Source organism: Perissodus microlepis, chromosome 14 (genome assembly GCF_051167445.1).
Source record: "Perissodus microlepis isolate ML-2025 ecotype Zambia chromosome 14, ASM5116744v1, whole genome shotgun sequence".
Classification (NCBI taxonomy): Eukaryota; Metazoa; Chordata; class Actinopteri; order Cichliformes; family Cichlidae; genus Perissodus; species Perissodus microlepis.
The window spans coordinates 17,497,265-17,514,285 of record NC_140474.1 but is presented as its reverse complement, the minus strand read 5'-3'; the positions used below and the strand labels follow the sequence as shown (position 1 = coordinate 17,514,285).

The 17,021-nt window shown below is 39.5% G+C and overlaps 1 protein-coding gene across 6 annotated transcripts in view; it reads left to right on the top strand.

The window, feature by feature from the left end:
* Nucleotides 1-17,021, top strand: part of dock10 (dedicator of cytokinesis 10) — a 65,130-nt gene that overhangs the window by 26,294 nt on the left and 21,815 nt on the right. For 5 of the 6 annotated variants that reach the window (XM_084951940.1, XM_084951942.1, XM_084951938.1 and 2 more), the window contains exons 2-12: nt 5,848-5,967; nt 9,366-9,455; nt 10,243-10,325; nt 11,804-11,876; nt 12,175-12,318; nt 12,581-12,715; nt 14,576-14,762; nt 15,541-15,626; nt 16,146-16,229; nt 16,351-16,509; nt 16,711-16,959. In XM_084951940.1, the coding sequence (XP_084808066.1) occupies nt 5,848-5,967; nt 9,366-9,455; nt 10,243-10,325; nt 11,804-11,876; nt 12,175-12,318; nt 12,581-12,715; nt 14,576-14,762; nt 15,541-15,626; nt 16,146-16,229; nt 16,351-16,509; nt 16,711-16,959 (1,410 nt within the window). Of the gene's footprint in view, nt 1-680; nt 907-5,847; nt 5,968-9,365; nt 9,456-10,242; nt 10,326-11,803; nt 11,877-12,174; nt 12,319-12,580; nt 12,716-14,575; nt 14,763-15,540; nt 15,627-16,145; nt 16,230-16,350; nt 16,510-16,710; nt 16,960-17,021 lie in introns of those variants that run through there. The other variant, XM_084951941.1, reaches the window with a different exon arrangement.

Genomic DNA, 17,021 nt, shown 5'->3' with positions numbered 1-17,021 from the left:
TTGTTTCCTCTTTAAAGATCTCTGTTCTCCTATGAGGTTTGAACTGGGGAAGTCAGTGTGCGTGGGTGTGCACGTTAGCCTGTGTACAAGCAGACGGAGACGAATTGCTTCTGTGCATTCATGTATTAACTGTCATGCATTTCAGTGTGATTTTTTTTTAATGATTACCTCAGTATGTTTCTATATCCTTACATATGTATGTGTGTATTGGTTTGCAGACAGTCTCATGTACGGATCCAGACGAGCTTTAGAACAGGAAGTTAATGGTTTGCATGCTTTTTTCCTATCTGCAAGTTTTTGTGTGAGCAGCTGTTGTATAACTGATAAAACTGGACAGAAGTAGATAAGATGGCGAGAGTTTGACTTTGATTATATGTGAGTGCATTATATTGTTTAATTGTTACAAAAAACAGAAAGAAGTTCCCCAGTTGTGTCTGTTTGTACAGTTACCAGCGTGGAGGTTAACCCAGTGGTTTTCATTGAGCTATTCCTTTACTTTATCTTTGCTGAGGTGTCTTCGACAATATCGAAAGTTTCATTGTGACGTTTAAAAACAGGTCAGCCCGGCTGATGGATATCTTAGTTGCTGGGGATTTTCTGACTCTGTGCATGTGCGTGCATGTGGTTGTGTGTGTGTGTTGGACATCAAACATCTACTTCCTCTACATCCACGTGTGCTGACACAAACTCATAAACCTACTGGGTGATACTTCCACTTCTAAAAGAGCACATGCCCGCAATGTGTGTTTGTACAGTTCACATTTAGTCTAGTTTTTTGGTTTTTTTTGTTCGGTAGCGTAAACTTTGGACGTAATTCTGCTGGCAATGAGCTTCAGGAGCAAAATCACCTTCAGGAAGAAAATAAAGAGTAAAAGAGTGCGATCGGATTTCAACCGGCTGAGCATTGTATGTATTTGTTTCGCTCTGTCTCTGTGTTCTTGCCTTAGTGCCTTAGTGCCTCACATTGTTTATAAGGACTCTTACAAAATGTCAATAATTTCTGTTCAGTAACTTACAGTAGCATCAGTTGTGGTCTTAAGTGCAGTATTTAAATATTTTAATGTTGATTATAGATCACTGTCCTGTGTGTTTTCTTATTAGGTGCCTGTAATTCTGCAATATTTATGGTGTTTTTGATCATTTGTTTGCTTGAGCCAGGCTCTGACAGGAAAAGGCAGTGAGAAGAGAACGTGTCGAATTTAAAGACGCATGAATTAGATGAACTAACGGTACATTACAGTATCTGATAGATGTGATCGGTTATTGGGGGTGGGGTGGGGGGAAAGTCTTTTCCCTGAAACATTAGCTCTGATGTCACATGCGTCAAAATGGAGTAATAGATATGAAAATGTCAAGCTTAATCTACCGCCTACCTGTTGTGTTTCTCTTTCATTTATTTACTTATATTGCATTCTGATTAACTGCTGTTGGGGGATTTTTCTTTAAAAACAGTTATTAAGGTCAGTTTACCGAGTTGTTTTCAGGTATTAGAACTTAAGCTGGTTATTTTTTCCTATTTTTAGTTAGTCTGTTTTATGTTTTTTGAATTTGTTCACCCATAAATGTTACAAAACTTTGAGTTGTTTCCAATGAATTTTTTAATTCAATGACGCAAATGGCTCAAAATTCTTCTTCAACTAACAGTTTCAGTGGCAAACATATTCAGTTTGTGGCTTACCAAGAGCAGGGAAGAAAAGGAAATTCTCATGTTTGAGAAGCTAACAGGTGTACCTTTGCATTTTTGCATTATAATTATTATTAAGAATGTTCTTTGACTATAGAGAAACAAGAAGAAACTGAAACTGAAAATCTAGATAATCAAAAGAACTTTAGTTCAGGAAGGGTACAAAGCAGCGTGATCTTTACTACTCTGCAAGAATGAATATTAAAACTATAAACTGTGGTGTAGTTAAAGGAGTAATAAGATCAATGAATGTCACAAGTCAAGGGATCACCTTTTGTAGAGTTACACTTTTGCCTTCTACATGTGCTCCATGTTGATAGTCTGCCAAGAGGCCTGTTCTAGCTGTGAAGGCGCTGTAACTGTGCTGGTTGAAAGCCTCAGTCTGCATTATGCATGTGAATCAAACCAGAGATCATTACTTCCTCTGACTTTCTGACCACAGCCTCTCCTGCTCTCACTTTGCTGCTGTTGCTGCGCCGTTACTATTCTCTAAATGACAGAAGCGATTTACTCCATCATAAAACATGTGTAAATGTTATTAATGTGACTCACTGACCAGTTACATCATGCTTTAACATAGTTCTAAATATCTTTAAAGAAAGAGAAAGTTAGACAGTGGTCGACTGTTGGGCAGATGGTCTCGTATGGGGCGCTGTGATAATCTGTTAAGTTCTCGTTTACAAAAAAATTCCAGCCGTTTATTTGCTGGCGTAGTTTATCTCTCTGAATAGTCTGGGGTTTTTTTTGTTGTTGTGGTTGGTTTTGCTCTTTTTTTTATCTAAGTGTACTTGAAAATTAGCCTTCACATTTATTATGAATTGTTCTGTGGGGTGTGTCAACGTCTCACTTCACCAACACACTACTTCCTCTAAAACGCTTTTAGATCCTAATGATGTCATGGCACAACGCAGGAAATGTCATGTACATAGCTATTTTTCTCTTTGTAGGCTGCTCTAAGTGTGTGTTTGTTATAACGATTTTACTCTGACTGTTTGCGTCTGTATGTTCTGTATTTTGTAGGTTTCTATGTCTCTGTTGTTGACTCTGGCGATAGTAAAGTTTATACCTTGTAACATGTAGCTCATGAATTACACAACCGTGCTTCATTTTTGCCTCTTGTGACCCCGTCAGCTAAAGTATGAAGTAGAACATTAAAATTATCTTTAATTTACGTTGATTCTTTGGTTCAGAAAAAATATACAGTGCGATGCAGAAGTCTTGAGTCAGCCCTTATTTCTTTCTTGTACTTTTTTAAGGTGGTCTTGAGCAAAACCAGTGTTGCACCTACACATAACAGACAACTTAGCAAATTTTAAATAGTCTTTAGGCACTTTATGACTAGCAGCCTGTCACGAAAACAACTAATTTGTTTTCTTTAGTTGAATCTCTTAAAAATGCCAAAAATGACAGATGTTGACAGGTATAAAATATAATTTTGGGAATCACCTTGTTGATGCAAAAATACTAAGCCAAAGCCCTTACATATCTCGTCATGGTGTGCAGTGTGTCCTTAAAAAAATTAGGGGAAACTGGACAAGTGGAAAACAAAAGAAGTGCAGGCCTAAAAAACTATTTGCACTAGATGAACAGTATCTGAAAGTCACATCCGTTAGATCACAGGTGTCGAACTACAGGCCTTGAGGGCCGGTGTCCTGCAGGTTTTAGATGTGTCCTTGATCCATCACAGCTGATTTAAATGGCTAAATGACCTCCTCAACATGTCTTGAAGTTCTCCAGAGGCCTGGTAATGAACTAATCATTTGATTCAGGTGTGTTGACCCAGGGTGTTATCTGTAACCTGCAGGACACCGACCCTCGAGGCCTGGAGTTCAACACCTCTCTTTAGATAGAGGAAAAAAAATCCAGAAAAGACCTGACAATGGACTTGAGAGATGTAACTGAGCCTTCAGTTGATCTATTTACTGTCACCAAAGCCTCATCAGAAATGGTCTTAGTGGAAGGGTGGCTTTCAAGAAGCTATACTTAAGGAAGGGAAACATGGAGAAAAAGGCTGAGGTATGCCGAATTACACAAGAACTGGGCTCAAAATCAGTGGTAAAAGGTCCGATTGAGTGATGAATCCACCATTGAATTTTTTGGTTCAACTTGTCGGCAGTTTGTAAGGAGGAGGTCAGAGAGGAGAGGTACAACAGTGAGTGTTGTGTCGGTCTTGGTTTGGGATTATGCAGGCAAAAAAGCACCATCAGCTATTGAGCAACCATGCAATACCATCTAGAAAGCATCTGAGTGGTAACACCTTTGTTCGTCAGAGTGACAATAATCTTAAATAGCAAAAGAATAGTATGCACAGTCTGCATGCCAAATATCCTTGGGCAAGATACTAACCCAAAGTTGCTCTCCGATGCATTCATCAGAATGTGAACGTGTATAAAGCTTTAATAGGAAAAAAAGCGCTTGCATGAATAGGTGTGAACGGTTGAATGAGGCATGTTGTCGAAAGTGCTTTGAGTGCTCAGGTAGAGTAGAAAAGTGCTATGTAAGAACCAGTCCATTTACCAGTTATGATTGTGGAGGATGAAAAATTCATGGCCATGAAACCTATTTTAATCTTTTTAACCAAAAGAGCCTAATCTTTGAAAAGAGACAGACCTCCTATTCCTATTGTCTGTAAGTCAAGAGTTCATTAACTCTGAGCTCAGGTTCACGGGCTCAGGCCCTTTCTTGTGTTCTAACTACCTTCTTTGAATCCTTCCTGTCTTCTTTTTCTCGCTTTCTCATTCTTTGTGTTTGGTGTGACTAACACCTTTAAATGTTGAACTAAGTGTGATGCCTGAGTACATAAGACAGGTCTCACAGGTTTGCATTGCATTTTTTTTTCCATTTCTCTTTCTGAAGAGCATGTGGACAATCTGCTGTAGTTACTCCCAGCAAGAGGACAAATTTTGATCCCAGGGTTGAATATCTAGTATATGCAGCTCCTGTATAAATATTAAGGTGACACCAAGCAGTACAAGGCTTCGAATGTACTGTGAAATATTATTTCCATCTGAATCTTTGACTTGATGGTACTGACTGATGAAGTTACTGTTAATTATGACAGATGCAGCTGGAATGCCCTCCTGACAGCCATCTTTTTCCCCAAAGAGAAGAGATTTGGAACATAATATTAAAGATGAAGCCAATATATACAATAACCATGGTTATATTTTTACTTCATATTCAGTTAGAATATATAGAATAACTCTACCAGGTTGCTGTAGTACTTGTGAGTTAAAGTACTAATACAGTTTACTTTGAACCTTTGGTGATAATGTATTTATGGTTATACTTCAGTAGGGTTTTGAATGCCACATTCTTACTTGTAATGGAGTTTTATCTTGGTTTACTATTAATTTGACTTAATTCATCTGCCACTGCTGACAGAGGTAAACGACTGTTTGAGATAGGCTCCCCTCCTTATCTACTTCGCTTTACTTTTGGCATTTACACAGTAATTCTGCATTTCACGTTCTTTTAGCCTTTTATAACAAAACATGTAGTTTGGCCATTCTTACATCAAGTACATCTGAACTTTTCCCAGCCTGTCTCTAGACTCTGAATATGTATAAAAGTCTGGTAACTGTAGTTAGAGGGAATTACTGTAAGCAAATTTCTTGCTGTTGCTCCAAGTAGGTTGCAAATATCATATATTAATAATATTATAATATAGAGAATGTTGTGATGCCTGCACACTGAGTCTTTTAAGCTCGCCCTTTAAGTGAGCTCCTTTCTGCCAATAGATGTCAGAGTTTTCTACCATAAGCGAAAAATGATTGTCGAAAAGCTCGTGACTTGTCTATATTTTCAGTGCATCCAGCAAAACCTTAACATTTTTTTAGCCATTAATATCAATGCACGTTTACACATTTATTTACACTTTCACAAATCTGATTACACACACACCTGAATATGCACACACAGATCTCAGTACACACTCACAGATCAGAATACATACACACATATCTGAACACGTATACATGGATTTCAATATGCACTGCACACACACTGAAATACACACGTGTGAAATAAGATACACACAAATGCTACAATAACACAATAACACCCTCATAGCCACCTTGGTGTGCTCTGTGGTGTTTTATCTAACTGATATCTGACATTTAACCACAAGGAAATATTACTCATTTCTCTTTTTCCATTTGCAGCAGGAGAAGCCTAAAGTAATCGATCCTCTTGACTACGAGACCGTCATCTCTGAACTGGGGGATGAGTGTAAAGAAGACCCTCTCAGAGACCTGCTCCTATTTCCTGACAATGATTTCACAGTAAGTATGATTCACCGTTAAATGTGATTGAAGCAGACATGTCCATGAACCATGGTTTTCTCTGTCTAGTGTCGTGTTTTTGAGGTCAAGAGGCATTTCTACTAAATAACTAACTAAATAATAATAATTCAAGGTTATCAATACTGAGTTACTGGTATGTCCAAAAAAGGAAAAAAAATGACAATGTTACCTCCTTTCTATGTAGTTTCCATGCAGCCTGATTGCATCATAATATGTCATGCATAACTGAAGTTTTGTGGACTTCAGCGAGCTGTTATTGTGATAAAATAAAAATGATGAAGTGGTTTAGATAAATATATATATATAGATAAATTTATCTATCTAACTATCTATCTATCTATCTATTAGTGGTGCAACGATACACAAAATTCATGGTTCGGTTTGGTTCGATACTTTGGTGTCACGGTTCGATATTTTTTTGATACCAAAAAATGTTCATGCCTTTTTAATTTGTCATTTATTAAAATTATAAATATATATTTTAACTCAAAAGTACAGTTTTTAAATTTAATGTTGCTGAAACAAAGTAATAAAAAAAATTAATCTATCTGATGGAGAAATCACTCATCTTTGGAAAAGAGAGTTTATTACAGAGAAATGGCTCTTTCCAAAATAAAAGCTATACTATACGCTTCTTCTGGGCTATATTCTCAGCAGCATATTAAACATATCAGGTCTCCATAAGGAGAATCATGTGCTAACGGCTGTCTAAATGACTCGGGTAAAGTTTGTAGCATGCGTGCTTGTTGTTTTTGTCTGCTTCCACTTGTCTTTGCACTAGGATGATGTCGGCGTAAATGTGCAGTCATATTCATTGTGTTCCCACTAGTGCTGTCAGCGTTAATCTCGTTAAAATGACATTAACGCCACAACACGGCAAATCTCCGTTAACGAGTTACCGCGGATCGCCCCGTGCTTGGGGCTGAATGGTGTCAACACGTTAAGGCACTAGTTCCCACCAATGTAATTGAGCATTGCGTGGCACATCCAACATACTGTTTTACTTTTGTCCATGACGCGCTTACCATCAGGGTCATGCTTCACATGAAAACCAAAATAGTTCCAAACGCCAGATCTGAATGAGGGTGGGGGAGGTTCAATTTGCCATGTTGCAGCGAGCTTAACTTCTGTCTCGCTAGCTTGCGCTGCGCTCAGTGGATCTGCGCTTGACAGTGCAGCCTAGGTGGAGTAGTGGAACGCAGATCCACTGAGCTCTCAACACAGACAGCATCGTCAGAAGGAAAGTTGATAAAATAAATGAAAAATTTTGTATTGTTCGATACATATGCGTACCGAACTGAAAGCACTGTATCGAACGGTTCAATACCAATACACAAGTATTGTTGCACCCCTACTATCTATCTATACATTTATCTACAGCACCTTAGAAAACCACTTTTCATTTTACATATACATATACATATATATATATTCATATATATGTATATATACAGTTACCAACCCCAGAAGCTAGCAGGCATTTGCACCATTTTATATTTGTGCACAGTAACGATACTAAAGTGTCAAAGCTTTTAATTTGATAACAATTTACTGATGTTTAAAATGCAATATGTTCCACTTTCCATCTCAGCACAACACATTTACTCTCACTATTAGGGCATGTAGCTGTCTTTTCATTATAAAAAGTTATTTATTATCTCTGGCTTCCTTTAGCTGTTTGTTCATTAGTACCTTCATTTATGTGCTAATGTGTTGCTTCCGATAGAGCCACTGCACATTAAAATAGTCTAATTAGCCGCTTGTGGTAAAGGGATTCATTTCCTTGTGGACGCTAGAGTTGTAGTTCTTAATGCATGACTAAAATCTTTGTGGCTTAAAGAAAAAAGGAGTCTTCTTCGATTTTCTTTATCTCTACAGCCGATAGTACATTTCGGTACTTGTGAGGGAAACTGGCTGGGTGGACAGTGAGTATTTGTCAGTGTCGAAAAAAAGGCAGTCCACTCAGCATATGGCTAGATGATTGGACAAAGGCAAAGTGCGTCTCCTTTCATGCAAAAACATTCAATGCTGACGTTTTTCATGGATCACAAAATGTACATTTTTATTAATGAAACTGCTTGATTCTCATGTGAGGTTATTAATTGTAAGCCCAAGCAGGGCTGATAAAGGGAATGCATATTAGATGATTTGACTTGAATTATTCATATTCATGGCAATAAAGCTGACCAGAAACAATTTCATTACTACATTAACAGACCAGCTTTTTGCTTAGTCTTATCTAAGCTATAAATTGCTATAAGGAGTCCTGATAGGTCTGAGAGTCTGCCACCATGGGGCTATACTTGTGGTCCACAGTGGTGCTTCAAGCTAAATGGTAGCATCAGCAGGCTAATGTGCTCATAGTGGGAAATGCTTGTGTTGTGTTTACCTACAGCATCGTATATGCTGAATGGCAGCATGTTGGAGGCAAAAAGAGTAAATGTATTGTGACGCTATTGAACCAGCATTAGTGTTTACCCACTACAGGAATACACACCATTCACACCATACAAGTACTTGTGATAGAGTGCTTTCTAACATGGCAGAGCAAATCTGAAAAGTGTTAAATCTGAGAATCGTATGAGATGGATGGTTCTTCTTTTTGCTCTGCCTGAGATGTGTCAACAGTACTTTAAACCCTCGTTGCTGTTTTATTAAACTGTGTTTACCTTACAACAGGAGTCACCTTAAGGTGACAACAGGTCACAACAGGAGTCACCTTAAGGTGACAACAGGTCACCTTAAGGTGGCACTATAAAAATGAAATTGGCTTGATTTGAATTCAATTGAATTCAACATAAGTCTGATTCATTTTAGCAGCAGCATTCCTCTTTTGTCTTGCCTCTCTTCCCTCACCCCGAGCCGGTTGCGGCATATGGCTGCTCTACTCCGAGTCCAGTTCTGCCAGAAGTTTCTTCCTCTTAAAAAAAGAGTTTTTCCTTCCTTCTCTCACTAAGTGCTTGCTCGTTGGTGCCTTTCACTGTATTATTGTAGGGTCTTTAACTTACAATATAAAGCGCCTTGAGATGACTGTTGTCCTGATTTGGCGCTATATGAATAAAATTAAATTAAAGTGATTTTTTTTATCACACACAACCTGAACAGCATAATTGAATAATCAGTGGAAATATGAATGAATAATTTTCTAATATCAGTAACCTCTGTTTACCCATGGAAGTTAGGTTCAGCAGCAGTGATCAGTTAGCCGTCCCATTGCTTACACATTTCTATAGAAGCTGACTGCTTTTATTAGTCATGTTCTCTACATGAGGGATTTACTGCATAGAATAGTTTAAAATCATGCAGTAATTTTAAATACATTTTGAAGTAAGGTATCCCATCCACCACCTGTCATTATCTACCCTTTATTCTTTCAGGTATCCACAGTGCCTCAGGAGAGACGCACTGTCAAATCAACTGTTCCCGAGGGGGCAGAACTCCACGCTGAATGTCTGCTGGTCAGACAGGTAAGTTGTACGTCTAAGTGTACCAGACGCAGTTATAGACCCTGTGGTTTTAAGTGATGTCTTTTAGGTTCATGGTGGTTAGGTCTTTCATTTCAGACTGACCTTAAAGTAGGCCATCCTGATATCAGCAGAGTGGTTTCACCACGACTTTAAAATAAAGCAGATGTGTGTGTAGATATCAGTGCTTGTTTCAGATCCTCTAGCCATGATCTCAAGCGCTCAGTAGAGAAGTAGTGTCTCTGAAGACGGAAACTCCCCAGACAGTACACTTACACCTCACTGAAGACTAGCATGTGCAATTGACTCTTTGTGTGTGTGTGTGTGTGTGTGTGTGTGTGTGTGTGTGTGTGTGTGCGTGTATACAGCTAAAAATTATATCGCTTAAGTTGTCTGTTATATTTATAATTTGTTAATTTGTGACATGTTCAAGGTCTTTTTTAAAAAGGGGATTAAGGAGAAAAGTTACACGGTGTTCGACTTGCAGGCAGGATGTGAAAGTACCTCAGGCTCTGTCTGTGACTTTCACTGCACCGTACACTCCCTGGGAGAGTACCAGTTCAGCCAAACTGATTGAACTTTAGACATGTAAAGATATCTTTATATTCAAGATCCCCGGGGAAAGAGTCTTGATTCAGTTCCATTTATTATTTAAATCTAATGACATGTAGCGCTGTACGGCTTTCTTCATTGTCTGTAAATATTTCAGCTGCTCCAGGTCTGTGTTTCCCTGAAAGGCCATCATTTAGGAAATGTAATATTTAAACCTAATCTTCATCCTTTCCTCTAGGCCTGCAAGTATTACAACTCTGATCTAAATGTGGTCCATTTCAAGTATGACGACTACGCCGGAGACTACCGGCTGCTGCCAAGGTAAAACACTTTGGACAAACTGTGTTTGTGCGTTTTATTCTCATGTTTTAGCTCTGTTCAGAAAATGTTTAACATTTGAAAACCGAACATTTTGTTATATTAAATGGATGTTATTGTAAAACTATTGAAGTGTGAAGGAATCACATTGCCATACTAGTAGCATAAAAAAGTGCTAAATGTCTTTGATGGATGTACGTCTTCTACTTTGTTGTTAAAATTCTCTTATTAAATCTCCATACAGCAAAATTTTACTTTTGAACAGTTAGATTTTTCTGTGCATTGCTTTACAATAATATCAAGTAGAAATGTGTCTTCAGGTTTGCTTGACTTGACTAATGATGTGCTGAGTTTTTTCCTCATGAACACGCAGACCCATAAGTAGCTGCTAACACTGGCGATAACCACAATTTATTACCCGTAGTTGGCCATTAGGTCATTAGGAAGCACAAGAAGGTGGCCAGTGTTAAGTGAAGTGAAAGTTTGTGTTGAAGAGTGAGGGCGTTCAGCTTTAAGAAATACAAACTTTCAGACCTCCCTTTGTCGCTATTTTGAATGTCAATCATCCGGCCACATCCATTCAAGCAGTTAGTAATTTATTTAAATCAGGCTGTCAGTCTGTCAAACTGAGTTTTGTCAGTTCCAGTGAGACTTACCCAGAGCGGCCCTGCTGTTACTGCTCTCAGCCACAGGAATGTCCCTATGCTATCCCATGGGTTGCCACTGTATATTCTTTCACTCAGTTCACATGACCTCTGAACTGACATCCAGGATGAGCTGCAAAACAAGACGTGTCTTAAACACAAGTACAGTGTTGCGAAAAGAACATTCCACGAAGTTCATTCGTCCTGTCATTTTACAAGTGGCAAACATAACTATTATGTTGTTTGTTTACTGAGCGAACAACTTAACCAAACATTAACGGTACACACACAGATTTACAGCACAAGTTGAAGTGAAATACAGGCTGAGAGCCAGAGTACAGTTATACAGCTACTGTATGTGTGCGGTTGTCACCGCTGGACCGATCTTCATTTGTGCTGGCCAGTATTAGCATTCCTGTTCCGGTGGGCAGCCCACAATTACCAGCATTTTTCTAAACATAGTCCATCACGAGAAATTGTCGGACAGCTTTTACGACTCTGTGACTTTTAGTAGAGGGCGGTTCCAAGAGCACGGATTGCAGCCTCGCTGTCCGCAGCTCACGGCGCACGCACAAAGGCATTTCGCCCTGTGGCTCGCACACAAAGATGGGCCATCCTTTAAAATCAGTGGAGCGGGACTGAGTAAGGGGACGGCCCATTGTTACCTCCTGACAGAAAACGATGGAACTGAGTCAGCCACCCACAGTCATTTGCACAACTCAAGTGCAGCGCATTAAATTAATTCCAGAAGTCATTTTCCCTTTTCGTTGGTATATTTCATTGCCAGAGAGCCATATTTTTTGTCCATCTTCCTGACCTTTCCCTGTTTCCTTTTAGGAAACTGTACAAAGCAGAGAAGCTGCCATCCCACTCTTTTGAGATTGACTATGAAGATGTGGACAAGGATGAGGTCAGCAATGATGATCTTCTTCTCTGAAATGCTTTTGAGAGTGAATCCATTACATACTGGTTACATCCCGAGGCTCATGTTTAAATTAGTTTATTGCAGCCTAAAAGCTGTTAAAATGGACTTTGCAAGATTAGTTATATTTACAGGTCAGTGGGAAGCTGTTATGAGCATAACTGGATGGATTCAAGGAGTCTCGAAATTCTCCTTTCCTGTATCGATCATTCTCCATTCTATCAGAGGAATGAATGGACAGTTAATGCATCTTTAACTGATCACAGTCATTGTTGTGTTTTTGCAGGATACCACCTCTTTGTCGTCATCCAAAGGAGGAGGGGGCGGTGGAGGTGGTGGTGGGGGAGGCGGAGGGATTGGTGTGTTTCGTTCGGGCTGGCTGTATAAAGGGAACTTCAACAGCACCGTCAACAATAGCATCACTGTTCGGGTGAGGAAGTGTCTGATGTTATCTATTTTCATGCCCACGTGCATTTTATTTCTGTCTGTCTTTTTTCACTTTTTTTTCCACCCAAAATGGTTTTACTTTATTTTCTGAACTGTTACAGTCTGTTAGAAATTAAACTGGGACTTTAATTGGTGACATACTTTTCAACACGATGAGAAAATATCCACATTATCCCATTGTTAAAGTTCTTATTCATTTACTTCAGCTAAGGAAATGAATTTTAATCATATTTCTGTCTTGACAGTCATTCAAGAGGAGGTATTTCCAGCTCACCCAGTTAACAGATAACTCCTACATCATGAATTTCTACAAAGATGAAAAGATCTCAAAGGAACCAAAAGGGTGCATCTTCCTCGACTCATGCACGGGTGTGGTACAGGTAGGCTTTAGTGCATTCTACATGTACATGCACTCTACCACAAAAGAAAAAAGGCAGCAAGAACATAGATAAAAAGCATCTGCACTCTAAAATGTTCTCTATTAGATTATAGACTGATTTAGGGGTATTTCCAGACATAAAGCTGCACCATGGCACAACCTGCCATGATCACAGGTTGCTCACTATTACTGCCTTTGCTACAACAGTAAAAACAACTGAAACAAATATTGGTGAAGGTATAAATGTAGAGAAATTGTATTAAAATATTTATTGATCGATTGATCTATTTTCTGCTGTGTATCTGCTGTGGTCTGCAGCAGTCCGAGCCCACACCTCTTTCTACTGAGCTTTTCTGGTGGCAATCAGAGGTGTTCCTTTCTAATCTCTCCAGCGTCTCCTAGGTCTGCTCCAGGGTCTCCTCCCATTTAGACATGCCCGAAACACCTCATGTAGGAAGCACCCAGGAGGCAGTCTGGCCATATTCTCAAGCCGCCTCCTTCCACTTGGTGGGAGGAAAAGTAACAGTTTCACTTTGAGCTCCTCCCGAATGAGCACGCTCCTAATGCTGAGCCCAGCCAGCCTTCGAAGGAAGCTTATTCCTGTTGCTTGCCTCCACAGTCTCAGTTTTTTGTCACTACTTGAAGCTTCTGGATATACTTGAGGGTAGGAAAATATGTGGATTGATAAATCGATGGCGTCAGTTTTCGCTCAGCTCCCTCTTCACCATGACAGACCTGTACAACATCCACATTACTACAGATGGTACACTAATCCGTCTGTCAGTCTGCTCCTCTCTCTCATCACTGCTCGTTCAACGAGATCCCGAGATACTTGATCTCCTCCATCGAGGACAGAAGCTTAGAGCCAGACTTCCTCACACTTCAGGAGGTGTTAACTCTAAGGGATGAAACACCTAAATAATCTATTTTAATGATTTCTGTTATGAAAAGAATGTTTTTAGACTTAAAAGTCATAATGTGGACATGCTAGCAAATAATGCTACTACATTTTTTAAGAACTTGTGCATTTCATAATGATGAAATAATTATTTTAATATCTAATTAATTATATATTTCAAACTTGCAGTCAGATTGTGTTGTACATAAATTGCGAGCACCAGAGCAAGGTTACCTGTGCAGACATGCAATAACAAAACGCATGCTGCAGTCCAAAGATGATCTACAGACATGCCCTGCAACGCTTGTATTGTGGGTTAAACTCAGTTTATGATTACAAACTATTTCATATTTTCATGTATGTATCCAGTGGCTGTTAGTGCAGTTGACAAAGCAATCCAGGTAATAATATGTTTAAAAAATGACATGAAATGATGGCGGGCCCTAAGCGATCACGACCTTAGCTTTCACAGCTTCAGGCCTCAAAACAATCGAAAAAGGTGAATTAAAAACAATACAGTTTTTATAGCCTGTAAACATGTTTATAGCTGCTGTAAAACTGGGTATTTTAACATTTTTAACTAATCTCTCTGGGGACTGACTTGCTTTTGGAACCAGCGTCAAGTTAGTCCAAGAAATGGAGTTTTAGGGCTTCTACATTTGACCATCAATTTTCAGTCTGCAGGTTACTGCTTATATTATAGTTGTGTGATCTAAGCTTTAATTTAAAAAGCCCCGTGCTAGAACACCTATTAATAAAAAAAACCCTATTAGGATAAAGCAGAATGAAAAGCCCTACTGACATTACCCTCTGCTCACTACTGAAAAATGTGCCTCTAGGAACGGTCACACACAGCAAAATGGCCTACATTCAAAAACTACATGTGTAGATGCAAAAACGTATAGCATTTTCCGAGAACTAAACCTGACCAGATTTTCCTTGCCTTTCATTCTTTCCCTAAAGAATAACCGCCTAAGGAAACATGCCTTTGAGCTGAAGATGAACGAGGTTACGTACTTTGTGCTGGCCGCAGAGAGCGAGCAGGACATGGAGGAGTGGATTAGCACGTTGACCCGTATCCTACAGATCAGTCCTCCTGAAGCACCAGCTCAAGACCGCAAGAGCTTGGAACTCAACGAACACCGGCAGGGTGAGAAAGAGTTTATGTAAAAGAATTAAGCTTTTTTTTTTTTGCATAATTCCAGCATCTGGATAAATTATGGGCTCAATTTTATAGTCAATGTCAGCAGAAAGTGTAACCTTTTTCTCTCTGTCTGACTAAATAATGTCCGTCATCTTGCCATGACCTTAATGGGGAATTTCTACTGAGTCCATCACTTTCAGGAAATTAATCTGATACCCAAAAGTGACTCCACCTTGGTTCAGTGCATCAGATGTGGTGATTAACAATCCTTGTGTGCCAGTTGTGTGAGAGGCAGAGCATGGATCCACAGCCTGTAACGTAACACAAAACACCGATAGGGTATTAAAAATTGGTCCAGTGAAAAGTGAAGGTATGATGTAATGCCCAGAGCCGTCATGGCTCTGTGGTCTGTTAGCCTGCCTCTAAATCAGGCTGTGGGTGTGTGTTAACCTAACATTAATGAGCCCTTTTGTTCAGCCTGGCTTTTAGGAGAAATTGCTTCAGGCAGCTTGAAGGGTATATTTCTCCAGAAATCTGCCTGCCTTATTATCCATGAATACCACAAATTGAGTCATATTTTATTCTGAGATGTATATGCCTGCTGACGCTGGTTGGTGTGTATTTAGACCAGTGAGTTGCTGAAGCTATTTAAGAAAATGTTATATGATCTGTAACATAAAATTCCCTGCTTAGATAAACTTTCCTAACCACTAAATGATGTCAGCCATCAGTCATAAATAAAAGTCGCTCTCAGGTGTCCTGATTGTGTTTGTTTTCTCTGCAGATGTGTTTGACCTGTCGTTAAGTGACTCCTGTTTGCAGGAAAATGAAGAAACCACAGAGAACGGCATCAATCCAGAGCTTGCAAAGGTTAGCTAAACCAAAGGCTCACATGTTTTAGTCAGTGTTATAACTCAGCTACGACTACCAACACATAGTATTATCATATTTAACAGTACATGCGTGCACAGTATACATCCAAGTGTCTCAGTACTGGTGGTGGCGTGTTTTCATGAACAGGTCCATATTCTATGTGCATGGATCATCACCTGGTGATTATAATACACTGAAAAACATACTGAGACTTTAGGAGAAGAGCAGAAAACAAACTTGTCAGTGCAAGCATGCTGGTTTTATGAGGAAGAAAACTTGTTGTGATTTTTATCAGGCTGAAAAGAAACATTAATGTAATTGTATCTGTTTTCAAGAAAACTCTGCAGTCTATAAATTCAGGCGGCCAGAATATGCTAGAAACACTCAAATCAAAGCAAAAGTGGAAAAAAGCACTCTATTTACAGATATCATAAATTACATTAGGGTAGCTATTATTTGCACTGAACTGCTCTCTGACTGCCTCTTTCTGACTTCCTGCCATCTTTCCTGTCGCAGTATATCTCGGAGACAGATGAAGGAATTCGTTCCGCCAGAAGAGAAGAGAGGTTGAATCTTTTCTCGCTCGATCCAGACACTCCCGTAAGTACAAATGAGTACATTATAACCACTGTAGACTACTTTTTACTTTATGCATTGCTGCACTTTGTAGTTGAATAAAATGAAGCTGGCCTCCGAGTAAATTGTGTTTCACTAACCACAGGCTCTGAGAAGCCCACGAAGTGAACATTCATCCACTGAAAGCACACCAGTGCGTCCTTTTGAGGAGAAGCTTGGCAGGAGATTTATGGCAACTTGCCGATCTTTCAACCTCATGCTACAAGGCTGCGTCAACGAGAGTGAAACGGGACCGGTCACTAATGTGAGCATAAGACACTCATTTTGCTTTATTGTGTAACTGTTTAATAAGCAGTTTTCTTTTAAACAGGATAAAACGTATCGACATACGTTAGTGTTTTTTTCCAAAGGCATTTAAAAGAGATATTATGCTGAGTGAAGCTTTGTCAAATTTGCTTTTTGAATAAATGTGCAGGCAATAACTGTGCTGAATCTGCACCACTAGATTGAACCCTTCTTCGTTTCGCTGGCTCTGCTGGATATACGAGAAGGGAGGAAGGTATCTGCAGACTTCCACGTAGACCTCAACCACGAGGCAGTGCGTCAGATGCTCGGAGGCCTAAGTAATGGGACGGGGGCTCCGGGTACGGAGGTTGGAGGTCAGGAAAATGGCTTGTGTTCTCCTGCTGAGAGGAAGCCTGGTGACTGTTACCTCAGCCTGGACCTGGAGCACTGGCTTTGCTTTCCCAAACAGGTACGAGGACATTACTCCAAGTTAGGTTTTATAGATTTAACACGAAAAGGGGAAAAAAACGC